The 18,435-nt window shown below is 41.0% G+C and overlaps 1 protein-coding gene across 1 annotated transcript in view; it reads left to right on the forward strand.

The window, feature by feature from the left end:
• Nucleotides 1-18,435, forward strand: part of LOC129446172 (NLR family CARD domain-containing protein 3) — a 93,283-nt gene that overhangs the window by 4,386 nt on the left and 70,462 nt on the right. The window contains exon 2 of the mRNA XM_073871531.1: nucleotides 17,038-17,230. Coding sequence (XP_073727632.1) covers nucleotides 17,038-17,230 — 193 coding nt within the window. The remainder of the gene's footprint in view (nucleotides 1-17,037; nucleotides 17,231-18,435) is intronic.

The raw sequence follows: 18,435 nt of genomic DNA on the forward strand, positions 1-18,435 counted from the left end.
GCTAGTGAGTGATCTGTGACGCAGATAAACAGCTGATCGTCTGATGTACGTCAGACGTATCTGTCATACAGGACCTTGGACAGTTCCAGAGCGCTGTGCCTCGGGCACCATCCGCATCTGAGAAATGACAGGCTTATGAATAAAGTGAATGGTCGGTCGTAAAAGCGTGGTTTGCTGTTATCACCGCCACATAGATATACGCAGGGGGAAAAAGCCGCCGTGCACCAGCCGCTGTAGTGAGGAGAAAAGTGTTCCACCCACAATTCGCGGGGAGTTAGACTTTTCGCTGTCACTAGACAGAAGAGATCAGACTTTGCATAAGGACGCCTCGCAAAAGGGGTCCTAGCAACTCGTGTCAACGTGTCATAAGGCACGTAATGTAGGTTGTGTCCCACGGATGCAATCTCCGCACGCCCATCGTAACGGGTTAATATGTCTGCATCTTGGTAGTTTAAGCACGAGATGCGTATCACTCTGATTGAACATAGCTTATAAAGCGATGCAAACACAGTGTGTTTTGGATAAACAGCACATAGAAAACATTTCAAGGCAGTCCAGCCGAGGCGCGACTTAACCCCTCTTCTCCCAGACAGTTCGTTCTCTGTCGACGCAGCTGTGCTGCGAAGACCAGAGCTCGGCCATCCAGGTGCACGAGCCTCAGTAGTGACGGTGATCAGAACGGCTCACGGAGCAGAGCAGTATGTCTAGGTGGTTTAATGTCAGACTGGACCCATCACAGAGAGGAAGTCTGCCGTGAGACCTACGGTTTTGCCATTTATTAAAAGGGCAGAAAAACCGGGTATATAAGAATGTACCAATATTCAGCGCACTTATATGGGACGGGACTGAATAAATTGAGGTATTCGGGCCTCAGTATATTATAAACAAATTTGTTCTGCCTCTGATTCCGTCTAAACCAGAGAGAAATGACCGGGCAGACGAATAGTGAGCTCTCCCGAAGTGAGACAGACTCAGGCCGGTTAAGCTCTATAATAAGTGTTTTTAGCGGTCCAATAGAGGCATGTCTGCCTTATCGAGCAGACGAATGAGATTGTGCCGCTCTAGGAGGGGAGGGGCATGAAGATCTCTCTAGACGAATAGTGAGCTCTACCGGAGTGAGACAGACTCAGGCCGATTAAGCTCTTATAATGAGTGTTCTTGGTGCTCCAATAGCGGCGTATCCGCCCTATCGAGCAGACGAATGAGATCGCACCGCTCCAGGAGGGGAGGGGCATGAAGCTCTGTAATCGTTGAACACTAGACAGCTGCATTTTGAGGCAGCGAGCCGTAAGACCGTGTGCTAACTCTAAGAAGCCGCTAAGAGACCTCACCACTGCGGGGAAAGGAGTGAGGGACTCCGCGAGCGTATAGCACGAGTGGCTGTGCTATGACAGGGAACAGGGGCAGACCCGCCCGTGTTTGCTTGTCGTATGCATCTATCTAGTTCTATGGCTCCCCCGCTTGTTCATCTCAACAAGAGAGGAACGGCAGAGGGGAGCAGCAACACAGATAGAACAGCCATGCGTCGTATGAACGGTATCACCCGATGCACTCGGGGGATTCATATGAATGTGCCAGAGATCTCGCCACAGAATGTGAGAGAAGCGAGGACTCTGTGAGTGTAAAGCATGAATGGTTGCATTGTGACAGAACACAGGGGGGTTAGTCCGTGTGTGCTTGTCTATGCATCCATCCATAGTCTCATAGAGAGGAACAGCAGGGGGAGCACGAAACATGGATAGGACAACCGAAGCATATAAGCACGGTCCCGGCGTGGGAGGTGCCAGGCCGGTGACGCGCTCGGGGGACATTCATAGCAGAGGGGCTCACTCAAGCCGCTGTGCTGGACGCTATTACAACAGCGCCTGCCCTTTTAGCTTATAGCCTTATATTAAAAATATTGAACTTGCGGCCGCAGGGGAGACCTCGTCAGGCATGTGTCCGCTGCACAGGGCTCGTACCACAGCAAGCGAAGGCTATCTATGGTTCTTGGCCGGAAAGCGGCAGGGGAAAACGCTAGACCTGTATTCTGCTATCTTCGGTTCTCAGACGGAAAACAACAGGGGAAGACGCTAGGCCTGGACTCCGCTACAGGGCTTTTGTCGACGGCGAGTTAAGGCTTCTTCTTCGGAGCAGCGAGAGGTTCGCGCTGAAGGAGAAAAATAATGAGCTCTTGACGCTTGACCCGCGCGTATATAAGGACGTGTGCATCCCGCGCGCGGGTTCAAACGTCATTGGTCTGTACTTTGTACAGACGTTAACCAATAGGCTTTAATCGCGGAGTAACAGGAGTTTCCCCCATAGCGTGAGCTAACTGACGCAATGCGAAGTGAACCGTATTGAAAGGGAACTGGATACAACTTACTGTATAGTTTAAAAAAATTATGTATTTTGATTATACAAATTAATTACGACCTAACTATAGGTATTTTTTAGCTAAATGCTGACCAGCTCAGGGAATCTCTATGGCTAATTTATAAGACATACAGCCTATCTCATGCCTAGAATTAGTCAAGGAGGCTGATTCTTATAACTTCCTTCAAAGTTTGATCAATTGTGCATAATGACATGTGCAACAAATGCATATAGGGTGTCAGACTCATAGATGTGCATAATTTAAGGTTCAGGTTTTAACGTTTGGGTCAACATGTGGCACAGCTTTAAAAATGAAACTTAAAATCATATCATAGGTACAAAATGTTATTGAAACACACCAGTGGCTTTGCTGTTATCAGGATTAAACATGTTACCCCTCAAACCCTCCCTTCTAACAGAGCCTCCACACAAAACAAATCCCAATTTAACCCCTGTACATATACTATATATATTCTCATTATTTTTTAACACATCTGTAGTTATGCGCTGGCACAGAGTTAGACTCTTTTGACTCCACACAGAAACAGCAATGTGTGCGGCATGCCATAAGGAACATCCTGGATCTGTTTTTTCGCTCTTCTTTATTCTTTTTTTATGCATTATAGAAGTATCGGACCGGGACTCTGTATCGGCAGATACTCAAAATCAAATGACTCTGACTCAGACTCGAGGGCAAAAAAACCTGATCGGGACATCCCTAGTAGGCACCATATGGGCTTGAAATATGGGCCCCAAGTTGGTTTGTGCGCGGGTTCCATGCTGGCCCAATCTGAAGTGGAGAAAGCCAGAGCCATAGAGATAGATGAGACATTTATTGCCGTTTAATACTTGCGTATATAATATGGAAATCATATTTACATAGTAGGAAATATATAATGTGGTATACTGCAAAGTTACCATGCTAATCATCATTTTATACGCAGAAGCAGCAGTCAGCAGCTGCAGCACACTAGGATCCGACCGCATACATACTGTAATAAACAGCCGTTCGGCAGCTTTTTACATCACGACAGGCTATGCTATTTGAGGAGGAACCGCTCATTGATCACCGTATTTTTATAAATCCTGTACATGGTTGGACCTGCCGAACAGGTTGAGCACTTTTATATACTTTGTTGATCAGAGAGGCTGCACAGTTTGACCAGTGGGCTGCGGGAACCTGCCGCACATCACGCCGCCAGACGGTGTTGCTAATATAACTCGAAATGTATAACTATTATCAGATCGGCTTACCGAGAAAGTCCAGACTCTCCCGATTGTCACTCTGCTACTGGCTGTAAGGAACTGAGTGTGTTTTGGTCGCTAGTCGACCCCGCGAACAGATGTGACGTGCCTCACTCAGCTTCCAGGATTTGACATGCTGCCTAAATCCGTTTGTGCTGAAGATCGCATAAAGTTACACCCATTTCAGGCAGGATCATGGTACCCCTCAAGCCAGCATGCACGAGTATGTTAATTTTTGTTTACTTTCTACACAAACGTTATGCTATCTGGCTGTCTGCCTATCTCTCTATAGCCTGTCTGTTTGTCTGTCTGTCTGTCTGTCTGTCTATCTATCTATATCTATGTATTTATCTATAATCTGCGCTATCAGAACTGTACTTTAATCGTCTCTCTAGTCACTCTTAATGCTCTCAAGGCGGCTTTGGTAAATTCTCTCCCCAGCGTGACATCATACAGTGCGTTGTTGGGGAAAGGAGAATCATTGCAAATTGCTGTACTTTTTCATATTATATTCTGTTTTGTGATACTCAACAACATAAAATACAATGAATAACAGTTTAAATGTTTATTATCACCAAGCAAATTACACAAATTCGTTGAAAAGTTTAACCTGCAACACGCCCTTTAAAGTCTTGTGACATGGCCCCATTAACAGCTCCAGTCCTTGGCCCCCCTTCCAAAAATGTTTTAGATGTCTCCTCATATGGAACACCTGATTCAGTTCATCAGCTTGTTAGAGTTTTAATTAAGTTAAAGAGCCACACAGATCCAAAATCGAAACTGACCTGTATTGCAGTGTGTCATGTGCTGTCCATCAATGTAAACAATGTGCAAAAGTATTTGAACCAAAAAGTGCACGATTAATAACGTTATTGGATTCTAAAGTAGGTCGACTCTGAATCGTTGAAACGAGTTGTCATATGGGTATCTCCTGCCTGTCTTTATCCACGTAATACCAACACGTAATCCAGCCCATTGTTCAAGACGCTCTAGTAGTATACCATGTATATGGGATATTTCTTGAACGAAGGACTCAGTCCTTGGCTGAAATTCCGAGGATCCTCGACATTGGAACAGTCTTCGATGGATGTCGATGACGTAGCATCCTCGAAATTCTGGCTTCCGAGGATCCTTCCTTGACATTGAGAAACGGCTTAGGTCTCAGCTCCTAAATTATTTAAGAGAGCTGGAGAGGTCTCTTAACCTAGTTAAGAGTAACAAGAGGGCAGCAGAGAGGTGGAGATCATGCACTTTACAACAAAAAATGTGTTAGAATTGCATTAATTCAAATGTATTTCTGTAGCACCTTGACAAATATCTCGTTGCATTTACAGTAAATACATGTTAGTATATAGACATTCGATAGGAAATAATAAAACATTATGAAATGTTAAGAGTATAGGGTACAAAATGGATAAGATGTATATTAGCGAAATGTGCTTGAACAGTACCAAGATTTTTTATAGCCACACAATGTAAAAAGACAGCCTACTTAAATGGTATATAAAATTAGTAAAATAATTAAAAATAATATACAAGTAACAAAGTTGGATGAACTTAAAAAAATTATTGGTAATGCCTAAAAATTTTATGTTTTTTTCAACTTAAATTTTCTCAGTTTAAGTGAAATAATTAAAGTTAAAAATGTTTAAATATTAGGTGTAACCAATTGAAGTAAGTTTTTTAAGTAGAGCCGCTTTTGGTTTTACAGATAGGTAAATAAACATAAAGTTAGCAATGTTAGCAATGGGCAAGCAAAAGGTGAAATTGACAAAGATGACAAAAATTACAATGGCGTTTAAGTGGAGAAATCCAACTTAACTAGATCATCTTGTTTAGGCTTGATCATCAAAGTATTTTTTATTTTTTAAGTGTTTGCAAACTTTAGTCTTTTCTTTATAAGCAGCTTTTGAGTGAAATCAAATGATGTGATTCATCATCTTAATTTTTTAAATAGCATTACGTTTGTTTGTCTATTTCATTAACATATTGAAACTTAATCAAAATGGTGCAAAATCATGTAAAATAAACGCATGTACTTATTTGTAATATTGTTAAACATTTCTTGAAGCAAATTTAAATTACAATATTTAAATACTAATATAATTGTAATATCTTCATGATTCATGAATGTATGGTGTCACATGCTGCTGTGACTTTATAACATTGCCGGCTTTCTATTGGCTGATTCAGAGGTTTAGGGCCATTTTAGGTTGAAATCATTGTAGTCCTCAGTTTGCAGCACTTAAATCGGCAATTAAGAATGAGTCTTACACTTTACTAAAGGTTGCTCTCAGCTTTTTTTTATAAATGTCTCCTATTCTCAGACTGGTCCTACTCCTTACTAAGAATTTTTTGACACTTAAGTCATAGCTTAAGACTATATTAAGAGCATTTCTGAGATGTTTTATACATATGGGCCCAGAATGGCGTAGTCACCTGAGTCAAGAGTGAGCAACAGGTAATTTGTCACCTTTAACAGGGCTGTCTCAGTGATATGACGGGCTTTGAACCCAGATTGAAATGGCTCTAGAATCTCTATTGAGTTGAGATAGGGAAGCAACTGTGTTAAAACCACCTTTTCTAAAAATTTTAATAGAAATGGCAATTTAGAAATTGGCAGATAATAAATCCTTTTTTTCATCCAGGTTATATTTCTTTAGCATAGGCTGGACAAACGCATGCTTGAAACATATGGGAACGGTGCCAGTGGTAAGGAGTTAAAAATAAATTGCATAGAGGGACCAATAGTGTCAAAAGCATCCCTGATAATCTGTGCAGGGATAGGATCATGTGGAGCTGTTGCTGGTTTCATTTGCTTTACAATGTCCCATAGTTCATTGTAAGATGCTGCTTGAAATTTATCAAAAGTTGCTCTAGCATTAGAATATAGTGGTTTGTCAGCTACAACAGGAATGAACTGTGTTCTAATGTGTTCAATTTTCTTAGTGAAAATTTTCAAGAACTCTTCACAGCTATTTGTAGATGCTTCGACCTCAGAAGAGACACGTGGGTTGACAAATTAATTTTATTAAATGTATTGTGTTGAATAAAACTTTGGGGCGCTGGGAATGTTTGCTAATAATGTCAGAAAAATACTTAGCCCTGGATTTTTTAGCTGCAGTATGAAAATTTGCCAGGGAGGTTCTGTATATTTCTAATGAGACTGAGAGGTGATCTGTTTTCCACTTATGCTCAGCTCTTTGACATACCTGCCTGAGATGGCGGGTAGAATCATCAAGCCACTGCTGAGATTTAAAATTAGGGCATCTGAGCTTAAAGGGACACTTCACCCATTTGCATTAAGCTTTGTATAGTTAGAACCCCAGTCATGTTTTTGAATTGTCGTCAGAGCCGGCGCCAGACCATAACTAACAGGGGGGCACTCGGCTTCCAACGGGGGGCACGCAATAGCAACAATAACTTGCAAAAACAAGACATTAAAACAACAAATACAGCAAGCACACACTCATACAACTAGTACAGACTGTCAGCTCATTTCCCGTATAAAGTGCAAAAGACCACAAACTATGCGCAAAACTATTGAACTTCGACCGCGGCGTGAGCGCAAGCTGAGCTCCGCTGCGCTCGCGCTTGGCTCGACGCAAGCCATTGAAATGAATAGGTTTCATAGCGCAGCGCACACCGCGTCCTAGCTTTAAAAAAGCCGCTTTACCATAATCACGTCGTAATGCTGTTAACGGTCTATAGCCACACTTCACATTTAAGCTTACGTAATTTAAAACAACGCTAACTTACCTTTAAAATAGCAGAAGACGGCGTGTAAGAACATTAAACTTCCTTAAAACAGTGTCCTGTAGATTTGTAAATTCCACCTCAACCTCTAATCTCTGAGTTTGAGCCAGTCTGTGTTTGCATGAAGATGAAGCAGGCGGTGCTGGTTCATTCTAAATGTTCTAATATCCATATTTTACACGATCCATAAAATGCAGCTAAAAACACGTTGCTAGTATCAAGTCACGTAAGACGGGTGAGACGCGGCAATACATCCAATCAGAGAAACTGGTCTATTTTAATTAAAGAAAACATATATCATCTATATTTTCCTCATTTGATTACATTACAAGTCATGAAACATTCAATGTTTAATTTATTTTAATTATTCTTGATATATATTAAAGTAATAAAAAACTTTGTGGGGGGGAACTGCCCGCGAATGCCCCCCTTGACGCCGGCCCTGATTGTCGTGCATCATTTCCTCAGTTGCCGCTGAGACAGGAGAAATACAGATTTCAGTGTTGCACTTCCTTTCAATGATGTAAAAATCATAATTTTGCATCATTGAAAGTAGGAAGTCCAATATCTTTGTTGAGGGGGTGAGACTACAAACACTCCTTTTCTCTGTCAAATAGGCACCATGTATATTGCGAGAGTAAGGACCATCAATTCTAGCTGTATAAAATGTATTAAATATTTTAACATTGAAAACAATAGGTATATGGTCAGAGAAAGATGTATCCTCAATGCTTATGTTATCAATGGAGAACCCATGAGACATTCTGCTACCACCAACCAAGTACCCCCTGTTAAAATTGAATTTTTAAATACACAATCCCTCAACAATAAGGCATCTTTTATTTATGACCATATCATCAATGAGCTGATACACTTTATGTGCCTAGTTGAAACCTGGCAACAACCTGAGGTTTATTCTAGTCTCAATGAAGCATGTCCCCCTGGCTGTGCCTACCTTAGCAAGGCCCGCAGTACTGGACGCGGTGGTGGCCTTGCAGTTTTTCACCGGGTAGACTTTGAGTTGTCCCTCCTGTCCTTGCCTACCTATTCTTCATTTGAATGCCTTGTTTTTAAATGCAAACCGCCATTTTCGCCACAATTTCTCTGATTTACCGGCCCCCCAAACCAAATCCAGCTTTTATTCCCAAGATACATGATTTTTTCACTACATGTTATACAACCCCAGGAAATATCGTCATACTTGGCAATTTAATATCCATGTTAACAATCCCCCTTCCTACTAAGGACGCACCGATACCACTTTTTCCATCTCCGATCCGATTCCGATACCCGAATTCTGAGTATCGGCCGATTCCGATACCTGCCGATCCGATACTACTGTATTTTTCTTCAGGGTTCCCACGGGGTCTTAAAAAGTCTAAAATCCAGAAAGTTAAATTTAAGGCCATAAAAAGTCTTAAAAACTGCCATATTTTCATCCTAGGTCTTAAATTTAATTAACCCAAGTCTTAAATTTCTTACCTCCGTTTATTCCTGAAAAGCATTGTCCGCAAAAAATAAAATAGTAATTTAAAATGCTGTAGAACTAATGAGTGATGGAGGAAGAAAGTGTTTAATGGGCGGGCCTCTAAAAAGGAAAGATCTGCACTTCGCTCGTCACTGGATCGCACTTCAATCCATCCTTAGCATTTGCCAGGTTCTGAAACAGAGGACCTAAAAGCGAAAAAATCAACACTGCTTTATTGAAAATCCACTTAAACAGTCAGGCCATCGAGTCCCGAGCCACCAACATTGAGTCAACTTTAGTGTTACACAGTTTTTACTTAGAAAGCTTTTGTTTACCTCACTGCTCCATGCGAGTTTACTCCCTTGACTTTAATCTGCTAATCTTGATGACGTATGCAGCCTACAAATGCGACCTCTGAAGGCTACAGCCTTCGGATTTAGAAACGGCCTTGTTAGCAACACACAAAAAACCACGAACAGCCTTTTAATGGTAATTTTCATTTTCATTTAATTATTGTGTAATTAGAGGGGCGAATAAATGCGATGGCGGTATAGTGCATATTTATGCATATAACATATGGGTAGAGAAAGTGTAAAACATGTTAACAAGGCACTTATCATCAGCTGACCATACTGATCTTCCCATATTAGTGGATTTTATTTGTCAAAAAAAATATTTAATGATATAATAAAAATAAAAAAATATAATGTTTTGAGGATTTCTGAGATCATTGTGTCACGTTTGTCTTAAATTTCACTCATAATGGTCTTAAAAAGGTCTTAAAAAGTCTTAAATTTGACTTGCTGAAACCTGCAGCAACCCAGTTCTTGAGCAATTTAAATTACACACAGACAGACAAACAGACAGACAGACAGACACACACACACACACACACACACACACACACACACACTATATATAAATGTGTATAATGCTTTCTGCTAAATCTAGCATAAAATAATTATATTATATATAATTATAATTTTAAAGTAAAAAGCAATAATTTAAAATTATTCACAAGTTACAAGAACATTAGTAATTATTAACCATGGCAGTGTTTAGGAGAAAATAAAATAGGCATGTTTGATCAAATAAGTATGCTAAATATATTTTCCTTAATTGCGCAAAAATTCACAGTAAAAAAGCTTTAGTGTGCAGATGGTTATTTTGGGAATTATGCACTTAACCGGACCTTTTATGCACATTTCGGGTGCAGAATTGATGCACCTAAATCATATTGAGTGCGCAATACTGTGCTTCCTGGGTGCAGCATTGATGCTCTAGAAGCATCCTCACATGGGAATCCTCGCTCCGCAATGGAAAGTTACGTTCATAACTATTAAAACACAATGAGATTAGATGCATCGTGTGCTCAGCACATACTGAATTGCATCCATCCAACAGCTTACTGAGACTTTATAAAATCAGATCTTTTAAACAGCCTACAGTTATTGAGTGTTCGTGTGTTGAATGACGCGTTTCATCCATCCGCTTCACCTGTGAATTAACTCAGCACATAGTGAATTGCATCCATCCAACAGCTTACTGAGACTTGATGAAATCAGATCTTTAATAAAGCCTAATGTTACAGTTATTGTGTGTGCGTGTGTTAAATGATGCGTTTTCATCCGTCCGCTTCTCATCAGTGGATTAACTCAGTTTGCAAGTAAGTTACAGTGTTTCTGTAAACATTAATATCTTTAAATGTGCGTTTGTTCCTTCACATGAAGCTATTGAGTGTAAGATGACTTTGATTATAGTGCATAAAAACGTTTATGGTGCTTTTATAATACTTTTTAACCGCTTGTCAGTGACAACCATGGGTAACGTGCAGTATCGGAATTGGATCGGTCCGGTTAGTCCAATATCCGATCCAGCAAAAAAGGCCGGATCGGCCCCGATACCGATCCAGAATATCGGATCGGTGCATCCCTACTTCCTACTTGGTAGCTGAATTTATAAATCTTGTAGACAGTCTTAACCTTACCCAACACGTGAATGTTCCAACACACTCCAGAGGCCATACTCTTGATTTGCTGATTACTAATTCCACATCCATCAGCAATCTCTCGGTGCATGACCTGGGCGTGTCCGACCATAAGGCCATCTCAATGGAATTACCTATCCAGTCTCTCCTCAGTAAGCCCAGTAGACAAATCGGTTTCAGGAATCTTAAAAACGTCAACCCATTACTCTGACTACTGACCTCTGCCATCTATCTGTGGCTACTCCACTCTCAGTTACTGAATCTGTGAATTTTTATAATTCATCACTCTGTACCCTTCTGGACCGCCATGCTCCAGTCAAGCTCAGAACCGTCACTTTCACATGCTCAGCCCCCGGTATACAAAGGAGCTGCGACTACAGAAGAGAATGGGACGTGTCCTGGAACAGCGTTTCAAGGAGTCAGGGCTTGATGTCCACAAGCTAGCCTCCCGGGAACACCAGAAGGCCTACAGCAAGTCCCTCAGTGAAACATGGTCCTTGTTCTATTCTAACATTATTAACAATAGCCCTGGAAACTCCAAGAAACTGTTCTCAACAATAAATCATCTCCTCAAACCTCAGACCTCACTACATTTAGAAAACACACAGGAGCGGTGCAACGGCTGCATCTCTTTCTTTAAAACGAAAGTAGAGAACATCCGCTCCCTTCTCTCCATCCTCCCTGTTTCAACACCCTCCACCCCCACCAAGATCCTTAATCTAGGACTACTCAGCTCCTATGCTGTTTCACAGACATCACTCAGGATAAAATTGAAGACCTCTTAAAGAAGATGAAGCCCTCCACTTGTGATCTGGACCCATTTCCCTCAGCCCTAATAAAAAGGCATTTTTCTGGAATAAGTCCCTTGATCACTAAAATCATCAATCAGTCCCTCCGGTCCGGACATGTTCCCATGTCTTTGAAAACTGCTTTCATCAAACCACTACTCAAAAAGCCCAGCCTTGACCCTGAAGTACCTGCCAACTACCGTCCCATCTCCAACCTCCCTTTTCCTGTCAAAGGTGTTGGAAAAGGTAGTTTCTGCCCAACTTCAAAACCATCTCATAACAAACAGTCTTTATGAGAAGTTCCAATCTGGTCTTCTCTCTGGCCACAGTACGGAAACTGCCCTGACCCCTGTCAGGGTCACAAATGATTTGTTGATGACGGCTGATGCTGAGTTTCCATAACTTATCCTTCTTGACCTCACCACAGCATTTGATACTGTGGATCACCACATCCTGTTACACTGCCTTCACTCCTCCATTGCACTCTCTGAAACTACTCTGCTCTGGTTTACATCATATCTCACGGACAGAACAGAGTATGTATCACTAGGTGGTGCTAAATCGGACACACGTTTTGTCACCTGTGGTGTCCCTCAAGGATCAGTACCTGGCCCCACCCTTTTCACGCTGAACATGCTCCCCCTTGGGCGTGTCATTAGCCGACATGGAATATCTTTCCATTGCTACGCTGATGACACCCAACTTTACATCAAGACAAACCCAACCCCCTCTGCAGACCTTTCTACACTTTACACTTGCCTGGAGAAGATAAAGACATGAATGACGGCTAACTTTCTGCAACTTAACAGTTCAAAAACGGAAGCGAAATATTAAAAACACTCACATAAAACGTAACTTTTGAAGAAACTATGACAGAACAATGAACACATATTAGATTATTAATGAATTATTCATTTTTAACAGAACTGAAACCTCTAACAGAAAAAGCTGCGTGATGAAGAGAAACTAAAGGGTTAATAAACACAAACCGCTTTCTATATGACACACTCTACATAATATTAAGCCTTTAAACAACATTAATGTACAACGTGCATCTATGTGCATAAAATGCAAGACTAAGTTTTCAACTAAGTTATGTAAAGAAAGTTTAACTCCCTTTGTGGATGTGCATCATAAACAGCGCGCTTTTAAACACGTCAAGTCCAGCTTCATAACGTTAACCAGCTTTAAGTTTTTTGCTATCATTTTAGCGATTAGCTGTGTCGTGTCGTCCTCTCACCTGTTTTAGTCGAGATGTAATGTTAATGCTCGTATGGCTCTCTGGTATCTCTTGACATTTGATGTTTAAAGGGATAGTTCGGCCAAAAACGATATTAAACCCATGATTTACTCACCCCCAAGCTGTCCGAGTTGCATATGTCCATCGTTTTTCAGACAAACACATTTTCGGATATTTTAGAAAATATTTTAGATATTTCTGTTCATTAAATGTTATGTTACGGGGTCCAGGAATAGTCCACGACCTTCAAGTCCAAAAAAGTGCGTCCATCCTTCACAAATTAAATCCAAACGGCTCCAGGATGATAAACAAAGGTCTTCTGTGGGTAATCCGTGCGGTGTTTTTGTAGAAATATCCATATTTAAAATGTTATTAACTTTATAAACTAGCTTCCGGTAGCGCCGCCATCTTAGACTCAGGAGAGAGGATTAGCGTAGTGTACGCACTTTTCTTAGTGACGTATGACAAATTCGGAGGGCGGGGGCACCGAGCAGCAGCAGAGAAACTCTGTACGCTGCGTAAGCTCTCATCCTGAATGCGCATCACTCCAAAATGGCGGCGCTACCGGAAGCTAGTTTATAAAGTTAATAACATTTTAAATATGGATATTTCTACAAAAACACCGCACGGATTACCCACAGAAGACCTTTGTTTATCATCCTGGAGCCGTTTGGATTTAATTTGTGAAGGATGGACGCACTTTTTTGGACTTGAAGGTCGTGGACTATTCCTGGACCCCGTAACATAACATTTAATGAACAGAAATATCTAAAATATTTTCTAAAATATCCGAAAATGTGTTTGTCTGAAAAACGATGGACATATGCAACTCGGACAGCTTGGGGGTGAGTAAATCATGGGTTTAATATCGTTTTTGGCCGAACTATCCCTTTAAATATGAGATGATACCCATTGAACTGAGACGGTGCTGTACATTTTGCAACTGACTGACTGTATTTCGGAAAGTCACGGCATCCTTTTAAACCGTAGTGCCTCTGTGATGTGAGGTGTGGCCGGCTTCACAGGATCGGCGGGCTGCTGCCGTGCGGGTGCGCGGAATCTGTTTGTTTTTAAATCACGCATGGTAACGTTACTGATGTCATACGCCGGTCTGCGTAGCTAGACACAACGTCAAACACGCATCTCCAGACCCAGGCTTTACTACCACATGCACTTGTAACGCTAACCAGACATCCAAATCCTGCCATATCCATAATAAATAAATAAACCCACATGATCATCGATGCCACGTTCGTGTACTCGAGCAATCGAGTACTCGTGCCCATCCCTATTTTACACATTGTACTTCAAAGGAGGAAAAGCTCCCAGCAGAAAGTTTTTGTACCTTAGGCTGATTTTTAAAAATCAAAGCCTCTCCGCCTTCTCTTCCCGAGCTTCTCAGAATGCTTATGAATGAAGAGTTTATCGGGCAAAGTTCGCCAAAAATGGATGACTCACCAGCACCGGAGCCAATCCATGTCTCCGTTAAACATGTCCAAATCTCGCTGTGTAAAAAGTCATTTAAAATGAAGGTTTTGTTTGATACAGAGCAGGAAAGCTGGCGAACGCAGTCCGCAGAAGGGTTGATGAACGGCGGGTGGCATCTGTAGTGAGGGCCAAAACTCCCAGTGTATTGTGTCTCTAAGGAGTTTTAGATATGTAGCAATATAGAGCGATCATAAGTCCTTAAGGCATCGGTATATTGCAAGAGCGACAAAAGGAGGAACACAAACGCAACGAGCGAACAGGTAGGAGCTGACGGCAAGCTGACCAAAACACTGGTGCCATCTTTCTCTCACCAACCTCCTGCTCTACTAAGTCTACTAAATGAGTTTAAAATTTTATTTTCTAGCGTCGTTTTTATTGCTTGGATTAATGATGAATGATATGTATTGATGTCGATAATGTCTTCTCAGTAAATCATGTTAGTACTAGGTAAATACATGTTGCACTATTGTTGGTCTGTGCCACTGAACTGTGGGCTGTGTAGAGACTCTGTCAGTTGACCAGTCAGAGCAGAATAGGCTACTGAAAGGTGGGGTTTAGGCAGACTAAGTAATTGAACGGCTTAACACAAATCGTTTGGGGATCTCAGAGAAATGGGGTAATTTGAAATTTATATTTTGACAAAAATTAGTGTTTTTTGACCTTGCATGCATTTAAACCTGTTGTTTGGGACTTATAAACAGTGATAGGAAGCTTAAAATTGGCATCTTACTGGCTCTTTAATATTGCAAACATTCTCCCAGCTAACAGAGAAAAGTTCTAAAAACGTTCCTTGACTGTTTCTAACATTCCCAAAGATGTTTTCTGCCAACATAAAAAGTCTCTTTGGGATTGTTGGAAACGTTCAAGGAACATTCTTAGGTCTTTTTTTGTTGGCTAGGCTGGAAAGAGCCTAATGAGTGGAATCAGGTGTTTCATAAAGGGAGACATCTAAAACATTCTGGGGGGGGGGGGGGGGCAGGGGACTGGAGTTGGGTTTCCAGTTTTTTTAATGTTTTAAGAATGTTTCTTGGTTGCTTGTATTTTCAAACGTTGTGTCATGTTTTAATGTTCGCATGTTTAAAAAACTGTTTTCTATGTTTCCCTTTTTGCTTATGAAAATGATAGCAAACCATTTCTGAATTCCTTTATTTCTGAATGTTTGGTAAAAAATGTTGCTGTAAAAAACACAATTCACTTATTAAGTTTAGATGTTGATGTTTTGTTTCATTTAAAGGGGCCATGGTATGAAAATGTTAGCATTGCCACTTTGTAGGTGTGAGAAAAAAATTGTCTTTTTGGGTGTATCCTTTAAAATGCCAATGAGCGGATGAAGTGCAAACACTGATCAAGATGGTGGTTTGATTCAAGTCAAACTCATTTGTGCTGTCGATTATTCTTTTTTCTCTTTCTCTCTGCACTAAATGGCATTGCTGTGGTTGGATAGTACAGATTAAGGGGTGGTATTATAATAAGATCTCTTTATGACATCATAAGGAGAGCCAAATTTCAATTACCTAATTTTTGCTCACACCTACAAAGTGCAATGCTAACATGTTCATGCCATGCCCTCTTTAAAGCAGGGCCGGCGTTAAGGGGGGGCATTCGCGGGCCGTGCCCCCCCCAAACAGGTTTTTGTGCCCCCTTACACAGTTTTTGATTAATTTAATATATATCAAGAATAATTTAAATAAATTAAACATTGAATGTTTCATGACTTTTAATGTAATCAAATGAGGAAAATATAGTTGATATATTTCCTTAATAAAATTAAATCAGTTTCTCCGATTGGTTGTATTGCCGTGTCTCATGCGTCATTAGGCTTTAGCAAATTTGTGACTTGATACTAGCAACGTGTTTTTTCGCGGCATTTTATGGATCGTGTAAAATACGGATATTAGAACATTTAGAACGAACCAGCACCACCTGCTCCATCTGACTTCATGCAAACACCGATCGGAGATTAGAGGTCGAGGTGGAATTTTCCAGTCTACAGGACACTGTTTTAAGGAAGTTCAAACATCAAGAAAATACATAAAAAGTTACTGTCAATTCTGTATATGAGATCCAGCAGTTTGTCATTATGGAGATTTAGAAACTTTATACAAAAATGTACAGTTGTATATTTGGGATGTACAGACATCAAGAATCAAAGTATGAATCTCAACCATGGTGACTAAGAAAATAAAAAATAATTCCTTATTTATCCATGCTGCAGTGCATGCTGTGAGTCTTAGATGAGATTTGTTATTTTTTAATACCCAGTTTTTCATTTAATTGTCACCATTGTTGAGATTCATACTCTGATTCTTGATGTTTGTGCTTTCCAAATAAACAGCAGTTATACCACAGGTCTGTTGAATGCTGTATTCTGATTGGTTGAGAAATGTTCTGTGGGTATGCATTAATTCCTGATAACCGCACACCTAACTTGTCAAATGTCTTAAAAATAGGCACCAGAGCAATGTTTGTGGACTCAACTACAACCCTGGGATTTAGGATGTTCCAGGCTCATTTACTGATTAATAATGAAACATACATTATATTGATGATAATAAATAATATAATAAAAGTGGACTTGGACTTTTTTGGGCCTGTTTTTGGAGGTGCAGTATTGCATTTGTCTTGAGTTGGCTGATAGCTTATAGCCGTGCTCAATCTTGTTTTATTTATTATGTTTGATAAAACCCTCTGTTTTAAACATTGATTTCAGGAACTTGAGCACAAAATCGTGTTTCTGGTGAAGAAAGAGCTGAAAATCTTCAAGAGACTACTGAATCTAGATTACTCAGAAGACAAGGAGGAGGATGAAGATCAGACCGGTGTCAGAGAGGAGTTTCTGAAGATCACACTGCACCTCCTGGGGACAATGAACCAGACAAGCATCGCTGAAAAACTCCGGACCAGTAAGAGCTCTGAGTCATATTGCTATTACACCACTTTATTGTCAGAGGAAAACACAGTGTCTGTGTCACGATTCATGGGTCCGTGTTCTCATTCTTGCTTGCTTGTGTGTGTGTGGTTATTTTGGGCTGCTGGTCAGACAGGCTCATTAGAGTTGCATAGCAACCACCTCTGATGGGTGCGCCTGTTGCTTGTTACCGGCACCTATTAAGTGCTGTGTGCGTGTGCTGTTCCTTGTCAAATCGTTGATGTGCTGTCTGTTTGGATTCAAGTTTTGTTCCTGTGTTCTAGTCCTGTTCCAAGATACGTTCCAGTATTTCTCCCACACCTTTGTTTTTTTCAAAGCCGGCTCATGGACTCTATGCTGCCTTGAAGACACAACTACCAGATCATTCTGCATATCTTCAGTTTACTTTAATAAACTGTTATTTACTTGCCATTGGATTCTGTATTATATAACAATCTGACCAGGACATTGACCCAGCGAATTTCGGCGAGATACAGAAAGTTTTGACCAACAACAATACTTGTAGGGAACATCAGGAGGAACAAATTCTTGCCACAGGTCCAGCAGCCCAGGCTTTAGCAACTCAAGTTTCTAAACTAACTACGCAACTCTTACAACTGAAGACCCGTGAAACCCACTGCCCATGAGCTCCGGTTGCTGCCGCCTGCTGCTTATCTGGGTGAGCCCCATTTGTGTTGCTCTTTCCTGGCTTAATGCTCTTTGTTTGTCAACTTCAGCACCCTTCGTCTTTTCCTACAGAGAACTACAAAGTGGCATTGGGCGGCAGTGGCTCAGTGGTTCATGTAGGTTGTCTACAAACCGGAAGGTGTCGAGGTGTCCTTGAGCAAGACACCTAACCCCAGCTGCTCCCGACGAGCTGGCTGGTGCCTTGCAAGGCTGACACCACAGTTGGTGTATGAATGAGTGAATGGGTGAATGAGAGGCAACTTGTAAAGCACTTTGGATGGCCATAGGTCTGCCAAAAGCGCTATATAAATGCAGTCCATTTACCATTTTGTTGCTGCCTGAAAACTTGTGGCTAAAACTGGTACTGCAATCACACAACTGGTGGCCAATACACAAAATGACAACATAAACATCAGTTGAGGGCTGCAACTCCACTTTTTAAATGACAATATCCTGGCCCGACCACTGTTGTGAGTGATATAATTATTTGAAATGAAAATCATTTCTTAATGT

The sequence above is a fragment of the Misgurnus anguillicaudatus genome, chromosome 2, assembly GCF_027580225.2.
Source record: "Misgurnus anguillicaudatus chromosome 2, ASM2758022v2, whole genome shotgun sequence".
Classification (NCBI taxonomy): domain Eukaryota; kingdom Metazoa; phylum Chordata; class Actinopteri; order Cypriniformes; family Cobitidae; genus Misgurnus; species Misgurnus anguillicaudatus.